Consider the following 12994-nt stretch of genomic DNA (forward strand, 5'->3'; position numbering starts at 1 on the left):
GCAGTACCTGTACCCCCAACAAGCCAGGAGACAAACTTCTGATAGAAGAAAAGCTGAGTTCAACAACCAGATAATGGATATACACAAACTATCCTGTTACATTGTTTCACTCCTTTGAAATGTGCCCATAATGTCACATGAACGATCTCAGCAGACCTGTCAAGCAGGTCCTGACAATCAAGCAGGATCTGACACTGTGATGTCAACAAGAGGCCCCTGTGATTAAACTCAGTCTCTTGATGGGATTTGGAGGGAGAGGCAAAGAAAGGTGCAGTCATAGGTATTGGCTATATCTGCTTGCGACAGGGTAGACCTCTTTGAAAGTAATAATGTCCTTGGGCCCATCTCACAGGCAATAATGTAAAAGCCACAGCAGCTTCTCCCTTCACCAAAGGCCTTTAATCCCTGTCCTGGAAGCATGTTCACACCTCATTCATGCATATTGAAATTCTTATAACTGGCTGGCAGAAGTTTGAGAGCAAAATGCAGATTTAGGTTTCAGGGAATTCAAGTAGGGAAACGGTAACTTTTTGAAAGTAATCTTACCAAAATATGCATCACAAATGCGATTTCACCAGTGAATTGGATTTGTAATAAGTATTTGAAAAAGTCAAAAAATTACATTTTTAGCTGGTTCCTAGGTAGAGATAACCTTTATTTCACTTAATATTGTATCCCAATTCTTTTCTATGGAACAACCGTCACTGATGCATTGAAAATAACTTTTAGAGCTTTTTCACTCTGAGGAAATATATATATATTTTTTAATTTTCTTTTTTAAACTTTATTTAGATTATAAAGAGGCATACATTATTGGAAAACATTTTCTGCATACACCTTATTGGCAGCGACGTGCGAACATCTACATCATATTTGCACATGACAGCCAGTTTAATACCTTGCGTACACGCATCATAGTCGCACATGGTTGCACAATAACATGGATGGGGGTCAGGGTACCTTGTTAGTCCTTGTTATATGCAGTAAGAGTCATGCCAGGCTTTGTGGCCCAGACAGCGTAGAGTGTTCAGGGGAAGTCTAGCTGTGAGCGGGTGTGGAGTCGGGCGTGTCAGATGCAGTAGTTTTGTGTTGGCAGAGGTATGTCGTGAATGGGCCCCAGATGTTATGGGAGCGATTTGCTGGCAGCATAAGGTCCCATAAAGTAGTCAGCCGTGCTTGGCAGTGTGTTACGTCGGCCAGCATGCTTTCACCGCCGGTCTGCGGCCCAGGTGCATCACCACCCTGCGCTTGGCCAGCAGCAGCAGCATTGCAGTTAGTCTGCGGTTTGTATCCTCAGTTTCCTTGACGTAACCCAGTAGATACAGGTAACCCATTAGATACAGCCAGGGGTCTGGTGCTGACCGTCTTACATACAGACCGCCAGTAGTCTGCCACCTTTGGGCAGGTCCAGGCCAGGTGTACAAATGTGGCCTCCGGCACAGAGCAGCGCAAGCATCCGCGTCTTCAAACAGTCCTATCCTATTTAAGTACACGGGGGAGCGATACATTCTGTGCAGAAATATCAGTCGCAGTCTATAGTTAGGGGAGAGGCGGTCCATCTGACCACAGCAGTAAAGCCATTTCTCAGCAGATATTTTCCAGGCCTGTAGCTAATTCCCAGGCTTGGCAGGCCCTCGAGGTGTCTAGTGGGGAGGCAGTCAACGTCAGGGAATAGAGTCGGGTAATGAGTTTACGCGCGATGGTGTTCCATAGGTATATATTTTAATGGCGTGGTGGTTGGGAGCATGAAATGAGCTATTTGCATTCCTACACATCGCCCTAATTTGGTAATATAAAAGTGTATCTAGCAATGTGATCTCTCACTCAGTGTTACTAGTTAATGGGGGGGAGAAACTGGACGTCCAGGTACAGGCCAGCAAACGTTTTGATGCCCAATGTCCCAGCGCATCGTGACGTGCTGCTATCATGCAGTGGGGGAAGGAGGGATTTGCAGATGGTGCATAGAGCTAAGTGGCATCGGTTTTTCTGAGGATGCTCTCCCATGCCCATCGTACACACCCCACCATGCTAATTTAAGTCCTGGATGCTTTATATGGCTGGGTCAAGGTGGTTTTTAGTGGCCATGGAAATGCCTGGTTGCCCTCCAACGCCAAAATTTGGTTGGGGTGCAGCCAAAAATCCAAAAAGCTTGTTTGGGCGTACAGGGCGTATAACTTTAGGTCCAGTGTGCCCAGTCCTCCGCTTGCTGGGGGCAGCGTGAGGATTGCATAAGACACTCTAGGCTGTCGGCCCGCCCACGCTAGCGTGTTCATATTGGAACGTAATATTTTAAAAAACTGTGCCAAGAGAGGAAGCGGTATATTAACAAAGAGATATAAGAATTTTGGTAGGACCACCATTTTTGCTATTGCTCTATGCCCAGCCAGGAAAAGCGGCAGTTTATTCTATATTTGAATGCGTGCCTTGGGCCAATCAACTGCACGACCACAATTTTCCCTCCACAACTCCTCCGGGACCCTGCACCACTATATACCCAAGTATTTAGTTGGTTCAGATGCCCATTGTAGTGCGTATTCCGTTTGGTAGGGTCGCGCGGTTTCAGTGAGTGGAAAAAGTATTGAATTGCTCAACTTGATCTGAATACCAGAGTAACCACCAAAGAGGAGCACTTCCCTTGTCAAAGGATCTAGGGTCTTGTGTGGCTCGCGAATTTATAGGGTAATATCATCGGCATACATGGACACCACAAATCCTTGGCAGTGAAGCGGATTCCCTGCTCCGCTTGATGCTGGCGCAGCCTAGTCTCCAGCGGTTCCATTGCCACCGCAAACAGGAGCAGGGAGAGGGGGCATCCCTGCCTATTGACACGTGTGTTTATATTGGGGTCTGAGACATGGCCGTTTAGATTGATGCGCGCCGAGGGGAGAGTGTATAATATTCAGATTTTTTTAATGAAGCTTGAGCTGAAACCCAAGTGTCCAAGAAGTGGGAAGAGGAATGTCCATTCGAGGGAGTCGAACGTCACGTGGCATCGAGAAGAGCCGCTACTGCTGGCAAAGAAGGATTCATATGATGCATGACGGATAATATTGTACTGAGTATGTGACCTGGCTTTCCCCGGAATGAATCCTGACTGGTCCGGTCTCCCAATTAAAGATATGAGGGGCAGTTAGCCAGTATCTTCGCATATATTTTATTATCTATATTTATTAGTGACAGGGGGCGATAGGAATCAGAGTTCAGGAGGCTTGTCAGGTTTGAGTATGGTAATAAAAATTGCCTTGCGGAAGGTTGGGGGAGGTGGCCAACTGACAATGAGTCATGGTAAATATCGATTAGGTGTGGGATGAGTATAGTATCATATTCTTTGTCAAAAGCGGACATAAGCCCATCCAAGCAGGGACCTTATTCCCAGGAAGGCTGGTCGATAACTTGTGCAGTTTCCTCCGGAGTGATTGGGGCGGGTCGAGATAGTCCCTGTGATGATTGTTTAGCCAGACAAGTTCGATGGAGTCGAAATAGTGTTGCTGGGCAGCTTGGTCACACACCGCGCCAGCAGAGTAAAGTTGGGCAAAGAAGGAAGACATGACGACAGGTAGTTACGCAGGGGATGTAACCACCTGGCCTGTATTGTCTATCAGTTCTGATACATATGTCGAGGCATGTGGTTTCTGCAGCAGTCCTGCCAGTGTTTTGCCAGGGCGATCCTCTTCCCCTTAGCGTCGGGCTTGTGACTCCCGCCGCAGGTATTGTACCTCTCTCTCTGCCTCAGTTTGATATTCAGAAAGTTTGTCTCTGATGTCAGCAAGGGTGGCCGTTTTAGGTTCATGATTGTAGCACTGCTCTAACTGCTGAATTTCAACCTTAAGTCTCTCCAGGGTACCCTTAATCTCTCTTAGCACTACAGACTGCCTGCCAATGCATAAGCTGCGAATTACCACCTTGTATGCTTCCCATAGTAGGGAGGGTGATTCTGCTGATCCAATGCTCAAGGTGAAATAGTCTAGAATATCCTGCCGGATCTCTTCTCTGAACACCGCATTGCTCAGCGTGTGCAGGGGCAGTCTCTGCCAAAACATCTGTGGTAAAGTCTTTGGGATTTGGAGGGACAGACACACCGGAGAGTGGTCAGAGAGAGTGCGTGGTAAATGCTCGACTGCTGTGGTCCAAGTAGACACATCCCTGGATACCAGCCAGAAATCTATGCAAGTACCATTGCGCTTGGTGGAGTGTATGTGGTGCCAGATGTCAACCAGCACTTTGTCAGTGATGAGCGTGTTGAGAGCCTCTACTGCACGCGGGTGTTGCAGTCTAGCACCAGATCCAGATGCCCCTGCTGCGAAACATTAAAGTCACCCCCCACCAAACACAGGTCGGAGTCCGTAATGTGACTTCTGCCTGTAAATATTAGGAAAAGTAGTCTGGGTCGTCGTGTTGGGCCCGTATATGGCTGCCGTTAACATTGGTTGTGCGTAAAGTGTACCCACCAAAATGACATATCTGCCATCTTTATCAATGAGGGGATTAGTAGTGCGCCATGATAGCCCCTTCTTGAGTAGAATTGTGGCGCCACGGGCATGGCTAGAGTAAACAGAATAATAGGATTCTCCGCACCATCTAGCCTGTAGACAGGCCGTGCTGTTAGTGGACAGGTGAGTGTCCTGTAGGAAACAAATGTCTACCCTGTGGCGCACTAGGTATGCGTGTATCAGTCTGGTTTTATGGTCATCATTTAGACCACACACGTTCCATGTTAAGTATGTTACATTCGCCATGTTAAGAGTTGGTTATCTCGCGTATCCCGTCGTGTCTCATTGTTTGTTTCATGTGAACGTGTGTGTGCTGCGCCATAATGCAATTGTTAGGGTAGCGTCCCAGTCTAAGTATTCCTTCAGAACAGGAGTTGCAAAAACATAACATAGAAACTCCACATGTACAACGTCCCATCTCCCACTCCCCATTCAAAAACCTGTATGTTCCTCAAGTGAAAAGTAACTGCAAGCCCCTTTCGTTACCCCGTCGACCCATTCCAACCCCTCAAACAGGTTCATTGTTCCCATCCAACCCAAAAGAAAACAACAAGAAAACATAGCAGGTGCACAAGGGAATTATCCCAGGGGGCCACGGTCACACCAGGTGGTCACACCAGGTGGTCACACCTGGCCCGAGGCCAGGGTGGCCGAGCAATATTTCCATTGAGCGAAGCAACTGAATACAGCGCAATATGTTTGTGTCCATCCACCTCTTACAGCAATTCTCCATGGCGTCCCTTGTGTCCATTTTCTAATGATAGCTTGGACTGCTTCACGTCCATTTTCCCCATAATGCCAGGGGTTAGGATGTAGCGACACATGTGGGCTGCAGGAGGGGGGTGCAGTAGCGTTTTAGCCTGATATGGATGTGCCTATGGATTGATGTCCTAGGCACTGCCCCACACCTTGATCCCGCAGGATAGCAGCAATGCTGTAGGCCTCTCCGCGCTTGGTCTGCTATTAACGCTGGTAGATTCCTACAGATGAGGGAATCACAACTGCTCTGTGCCACTTGCCGGAGTGTCAGCAAGTTCCATCGTTTCACTTCTAGCGCAGCCAGACGCCGCCAGAGGCACCAGCTGCCCCTGCGGCACTCAGATCCTGTACCCCGCAGAAGAGTCGAGTGCCAGTGGGGCAAGGAGGGTTGGATGGGGGCTCTCTGTGCCATTGGAGGGATCCTGCTGCAGCCCTGGTCTCCCCCCTCCCGCTGGACCCACCTCCTTACTGTACAATGCTGGTGACTGTGTTCTCCAGTCTTCGGCCAGGTTGCCACTCTCTGCACACAACTCTCTGAAAAGGATATGTCGCGCAGATCTAGGCACACGTGGTGCGCTCCTTCACCTCCCAGCTGTTATATTGGGCCCGGCAGCACGCAAATCAGCCCTTGTGTCAGGATCTGTTGCCCAGTGAGAGCGCATCCCGTTCAGCAGCACAGGTCCGGCCGCCCGCCCACCCACTCGTCAGGCCCGGCAGTGTCCGCACTTGCATGGGGCCAACACCCGGGTTGCTAGCGGTTCATATGTAGGTGTCGAGCTGGGTCAGGCACTACAGCACACTGAGGAGGGTTAGTGCGCAGCGCTGCGGGCCGCAACACCCCCAGTCAGAGCGGCACCCACTCTGGCACGTCGCAGTAGTTTCTCGTCCCTCCCTGACATCCATCAGGCCCGCGCCATCAGCACCCGCACTATTTCACATAGCCAGTCTGTACAGGGTTCTAGGAGCTCCCTGGCGTGTAGGTAGTACAGCCCCCACTCAGTAGATTATCTGGAGCTGTGTGTTTCCCCCAAATTGTGGTGAGTGAAACGCTTGGCCGGTAGACCCCACTTAAGTTGCGGCCATCTTGCAGCCGGTGAGACGACCCCGCCCCCCCCCACTCTGAGGCCCTGTTTAATATTAAACTTTCACATGTCCTACTTTGAAATAAGATGCACATTGCCTTATGGGCAGTAAGGCCTATTTAGAGATAACCTCTTAATATTTAAAAAGAAGGCTGTGCTTGTCAACCTTTGCAGTTAAAACCTACACAGCCAGGCTACTGGTGACCGTCCTGCAGTCATGTTTACATTGTCACTGTAGTAGATGGCACATTGGGTGTCACAATCCACTTGTGAGATTTAACTTCCAGGCCCTGGGTATTCTATAGTACTATATTCTAAGAACAGCTAGATAGGTTAAATATGGCCATCAGGTGTATACTAAATTCATCATGTTGAAAGGAGGAGCACAAGCAGTTTACCTGAGGTTCACAGTGGTAAAGTGCACAGGGTTCTATAGCAAACAAAAATAGAGTTCAACAAAACGGTATAAAATCTGGCATGACCCTGCATGTCGTGCAACATTTCCAATATTGACGATCCGTAATTTGGAACGCATTTGCAATGCATGCCTCATTTTCACCACAACGAGGTATCTTGTCTGGAATGCTTTTGTATTCAAAGCGTTGTTGTCACGGGCTACCATCTTTGAAATTGCTGCTTGCAAACCGTGCATTTAATAGCATATACTCTTCTGAGTGAGCCTTAATTTATAAAAATGTTTCAGCATGGGATTTATATGGTTCACAGTGACCGTGGTTGTAGGGTGAAGTTACGGGGCAGAGGACAGCAGGCAGGGGGAGCAAATGTGAGAAGGATTATAGTATTGCAAAGTTAAACTGGCATGGAATTGAATTGCAGCTAATGGAGGGCCCGTTAAAGCCAGGATGTTATTCATAATGGGTGTTGTGGGTCGGGATCACGTTTAAGTAAAGAGATGAAGGAAGTTCAGAAAATAAATAAGAGTTCTGTCCTCAACTAGGTGGTACATAATTTAATGCAACAGCACAAGCAAACATGACGTTTTTTCAAAGTAAAATATTATTTTGAATCTTTAGGCTTCTGAAAGAAGAAAATGTTGAATGCATTTGCTTTCCCATGTGTTATATCATATACTTAGTTGTCATTCTATACTCTGCGTAGGCAGGTTAATTATGCTTCATCTCTTTCCCAAGGTCAGTATTGAGTCCACCATGTTTCACCAGAAGCGCATAGTGTGGTAAGGAAGCTTGCCCCATCCATTTTGCTCCCCATTCTGATCCTTCTACTTCATGTAGAATATAGCTATCTATTACTGCTCCAAATTCTGTCCTTATATTTCCTGGGAATAATTTAGATGTTGCTGCCCCTCACTTATAGGGGACATGAATTTCATTTCTGTAGCTAGCAAACCACTAACTAGTCTAGCTTCTTCACCTAGCTTTAACTGTAACACCTGATTAGTTGTGTTGGGTAAAATGCAACATTTACATGTTTAGTAAATAAAGAATATATAAATGGAACTGGCAGACACACTGAAACCATGTTGTTGTTATATGTACATTTTTAATTGTTTTTGTCTTTCAGAGGCCAGGTTTTACCAGCCGATACTCTTCTAAACATTGTTGATGTGGAGCTTATTTTTGAAGGCGTGAAGTATACTCTTAAGGTATGCCTGTGTTCTTTTGTTTTTTTAAAACTTGGTTAATGTAGGTTAAGTTCTTTTTATTGAGGTTGTCTGTTTCATTAGGCATTTACTTTTTTATGGAAAGACACATGGTTGTACAGTATTGAATTACATTTGAAAGTATTTTTTCTCTAAAATTATTCCATACTGGTCAACATTGAAGGCTTTTCTTTTATTGTGTTTATTTCCCAGACCTAACGACCAGAAAGTTGCTCATTTGTACAACGCCATGCAATCTTAGACCAATTTGCCACAAAGATTTTATTTATTAATAATTAAGACCAGCCAATCCCTAGTACAACGCCATGCAATTTTAGACCAATTTGTCACAAAGATTTTATTATCTAGGAAAAGTCTTGGAGCATTAGCCGCTATCAATCCTGGGGTGCTATATTCCCTCTCAAAACCCAGTGTTTTCTGTCATCTTAAACTCTAAAAGACCCAACAACCAACCAAGAATACTGTGTATCTATAAAATCTAATATAAGACCTACAGTCCACAGCTGTGCTATGTATAATCTCACAACAAGGTCTCTTGGAGAAATTGTAACCATCAACGGTACCACTCCATTATATAATGCTCACAACAGGTAACCTAATGGCACAATTTTCACATACACCTGGGTATTAGTCACCTTTTTCAAGTATGAATATGTGAATAATTGAGGAATGTTTTTATGTGTTACAGCACGAATACCAGACTGAAGTTGGTCTCGACAACATTTATATAATATATAAGTATGGTTTTTGTTTATCACTCTTCTAGCAGAGTGACAAGACAGTGGTCCTGAAGAATGCCATTAATTTTCGGTCACCTGGCAGAAACATGTTGACCTAGTCAGATAGGAAATGTCCTTACTCCTATCGTCACACTAGTTTTAACTCCATCCATTGGGGATAGTTATTAAAGTCTTTTCCCCGTAAGAGATAGTTTTAATACACTTTTGATATTATTTTTGCACTCTGCCCCTCATTCACATTTCACATTGGAGTGTAGAACACCTCATGCTCCTCTCCAGAGGGAGAGTTGTAGCCCACACAGCGCTCCTTGCGGGCACTGTGTGCAAGAGGGAACCCAATGATGAAGCATGTCACCCTAGTGGTGAGTGAGGGTTCTCGTCTTTAAAAAGCAAATGCCCCTCTCCATACTTTTTTGAGTTTGTTTTGTGCCCATTGTGATTTACATTCCAGTGATTTTTCCATTAGGTTACCTGTTGTGAGCGTTACTTAACATACTGCCCCAGCGAACCAGAGAGTACCTTTTGATCCTGCCACAGATTTGATGGTCACATATGACGTTGTGTCGGTATATACGAACATTCCGCAGGATGACACTCTTGAAATAATAGAACAACTATTAGAGAGTCATCCTCGCGATGATCCGACTCCGAACTCTTTTGTTATGCAGCGCGCCAAGATGGCACTTAAAGAGAATGTTTTCAGTTATGAGGGAGATTTATACTGGCAAACGACTGGCACTTCAATGGGCAGTACGTGTGCTCCCAGCATGGCCAATCTTTACATGTATGGTTTTGAAACCAATGTCATTTTTGAGACTGGCAATCCCATTGTACAATGCCTGAAATTGTGCAGATGATCTATAGATTATATCCTGGTCATCTGGGAAGGTGACCAGGATTTTCTAGATCTATTTTCCCAATGGTTGAATAGTCAAGACCCGAATTAAAGATTCACTGGTGAATCTAGTAACAGTACTGTATCATACCTAGATTTGCGACTGTACCCGAAGAATGGGAGGATTCAAACTGAATTATACCAGAAGTCTATGGCAAGGAACTCTTTGAGTTACTAGTTTTCATCCACGAGCTTTACTGAAGAACCTCCCAATAGGTCAGTTTCTTAGGTTACGCAGAAATTGCAGTTAAGTGTCAAGCTACAAAGTACATGCAAATAATTTAAGTGAAGAACTGTTGGCTAGGAACTACCCGAGTAAATTGGTACATGGGGCTGAAAAGAGAGCACGCAATAACCCATCGAGAGGTTCTTTTAGAGTCCTATGAAAGACCCGAGAACAAAAGGATGGTCTGTGTGACTACTTTCAGTAATTTGTCAGACAATGCCAAAAAGGCGGTCAATAAAGCTTGGCACATTTTAAATACGGGGACATTGTCTTTGGAAAGACCTTTGTTTGCATTTAAACGAAGTAGCAATCTTTAAGATCTACTAGTACATACTAGACCTAAAAGTGGAAGACAGGAGATTAGACAAACATCATTATGGGGTGCTGTACCAGTGATAGGGCATTTTCCGTGCGGATCATGTTCTGTATGCCCTTTTACAAAAAAAGTTACACAGTTGGATTTAGGTCTCCACACTCCATGGATACTAAATTCACATACCAATTGTAACACGAGTGGGGTCGTTTACATGATCACATGTCCGTGTTCGTCGGTATACATTGGTATGACCACCAGAAAGGTCAAACACAGGATGGTGGAGCACCGAAGTGCTTTTCGGTGTAAGAAAACGAATACTCGTATGACAAGACACTTCGTAGAAAAGACACATACTGAAGATGATTTCACATGGGTTATCATTGATAAACCTAAATATGACATTAATATGGGGCCTTTGGATAAAGTACTCCTGTACAGGGAACAGAGATGGGTGTTCCGCATGAAGAGTCATATCCTTGGCTTAAATGAAGACATACCATGGAATATACTGTAGATAAATAATATTTGATGGTGCCTTTTTGACAGCGTTGCGATCTAGTTCTGATGTTGACATGCGATTTCATGATATATAAGGGCGTTTGTTTCCATTTTTTCCTTTTTACACTCCTTTTTAACCTTCATTTGCATGTGGGATATAGGACACACTACATATCCCACAATGCACTGTGTTGGTAATAACATCCGCCACCACATTGTTATAAATTGATAGTTTTTTTTTTAATAAGGCCGTTTATATACTGGCCACACATTTGGCAGAGCATATTGAATTTTGAGGAGCATGCTTTGAAATTAGTGGAAAGCACCCGAGTGTTTACATTACTGCCGATAATGTGCTCCTTGAACTGGAAGTGGTATGATGCACTTCCTGGTTGAGTAACGCGGAGTTAACAACTGTTAAAAATGGAGTCAGGAAATGCACGCTCTTCCTTCGGCCTTTATTTATGGAAGAGATATGCTGAGATATTTGGTGAGTTGAATTACTGATGGCCAATATGGGCACCCGTACATAATTTCATTATGGCTTTTCCTATCGAGTGAGAGACGGGATTGTTATCTCGCGTCTGTTGTTCTAATGGAATCCTTATACATTGCAGCGTTTTTTGGGGTGATATATATCCTGACCCCGAAAAGTATTGTGTTTTTAAGATAAGAGACTACGTTTAGTGTCGCTTTGCGCTGATATGAAAGTTTGTGTTAAAGTGATGCTTTTTGCAATATAGCCTTTTGGAATCTAGCGAGTAATGGTTGAGACGAGATTAAACATCTCCCACTTTAGTTTAGATTCTTTTATTTGTGAGACAATAGCTGGTGACAACGATAGTGATGAGATTATAGGTAATGAGGAACTAACCCACAACATCAACATTCCCTTTTTCTTTTATCGTTTTTTTTAAAATATTGACCCGAACTGGCCTTTAATGTGTGATTTAATTTTACCTTCAGGTACCCGCATATAGATAAAGGACCTGTGTAAGGTAGAGGCAGATAAATGATCTGCTATTGGTGAGAATATTGATCTACTTGTGTGTCTTCACAATGGTGTTTTTTTTGGCACAATTTTCACATACACCTGGGTATTAGTCACCTTTTTCAAGTATGAATATGTGAATAATTGAGGAATGTTTTTGTGTTACAGCAAGAAGACCAGACTGAAGTTGGTCTCGACAACATTTATATAATATATAAGTATGGTTTTTGTTTATCACTTTTCTAGCAGAGTGACAAGACAGTGGTCCTGAAGAATGCCATGAATTTTCGGTCACCTGTCAGAAACATGTTGACCTAGTCAGATAGGAAATGTCCTTACTCCTATCGTCACACTAGTTTTAACTCCATCCATTGGGGATAGTTATTAAAGTCTTTTTCCCCGTATGAGATAGTTTTAATACACTTTTGATATTATTTTTGCACTCTGCCCCTCATTCACATTTCACATTGGAGTGTAGAACACCTCATGCTCCTCTCCAGAGGGAGAGTTGTAGCCCACACAGCGCTCCTTGCGGGCACTGTGTGCAAGAGGGAACCCAATGATGAAGCATGTCACCCTAGTGGTGAGTGAGGGTTCTCGTCTTTAAAAAGCAAATGCCCCTCTCCATACTTTTTTGAGTTTGTTTTGTGCACATTGTGATTTACATTCCAGTGATTTTTCCAGTAGGTTACCTGTTGTGAGCGTTACTTAACATACTGCCCCAGCGAAAATATTTGCAGTTGGAAGCCTAGCACTTAAGTCCTAAAATGTCACATGTCTACTGGGACGCTATGTGCATGCAATGTGTCTCCAAGAACTTGAGCTTCACTTTCAAGATCTCATCAGAGATAACCAAGTGGCACCCGGCCGGGTAATCCAACCCGGTTTGGATACGGACGATTTGGTCACCAGATCTATGGGGACCTTCATTGTTGTCCAAAGAAACATCTGACTGTGAATTTCCAGATTCTCCTCCGATGTTCAATCTTCACTGATGGACCTCTTCTTTTAAAGGCATGAAAATATTTGGGGAGAAAGTCGACACAGTTTTTCAACTCTTTAAGACCAGTTATGCCAAGACCTGTTCCCTTGGTATGCAGCCCCAAAAGAAAGAATATCAGGGGATTTGAACATTTTGTGGCTTTGGGAGAGGCCTTCGACAGTCTTGGCAGTCTCCTCTCTGGATCCCTCCCTTTCTCCCGGTCAGACCTTTCGCTGGAACACCACCTCTTTCTGCAATAAGAAGTGGAAGCCTTCCTTCATAAAGGAGCCATTGAGTTTGTGCCCAGAGCAGGAGACTGTCAGGGATGCTATTCACGATACTTCCTTGTTCCTAAAAAGAACACCTATCTTCG

The 12994-nt window shown here is 44.5% G+C and overlaps 1 protein-coding gene across 9 annotated transcripts in view; it reads left to right on the top strand.

The window, feature by feature from the left end:
- The window catches only part of ACACB (acetyl-CoA carboxylase beta), a 2187049-nt gene that overhangs the window by 722475 nt on the left and 1451580 nt on the right, over positions 1-12994 (top strand). For all 9 annotated transcript variants that reach the window (XM_085633342.1, XM_085633341.1, XM_085633344.1 and 6 more), the window contains one exon: positions 7874-7955. In XM_085633342.1, the coding sequence (XP_085489468.1) occupies positions 7874-7955 (82 nt within the window). The remainder of the gene's footprint in view (positions 1-7873; positions 7956-12994) is intronic.

Source organism: Triturus cristatus, chromosome 11, assembly GCF_964204655.1.
Source record: "Triturus cristatus chromosome 11, aTriCri1.1, whole genome shotgun sequence".
Lineage (NCBI taxonomy): Eukaryota > Metazoa > Chordata > Amphibia > Caudata > Salamandridae > Triturus > Triturus cristatus.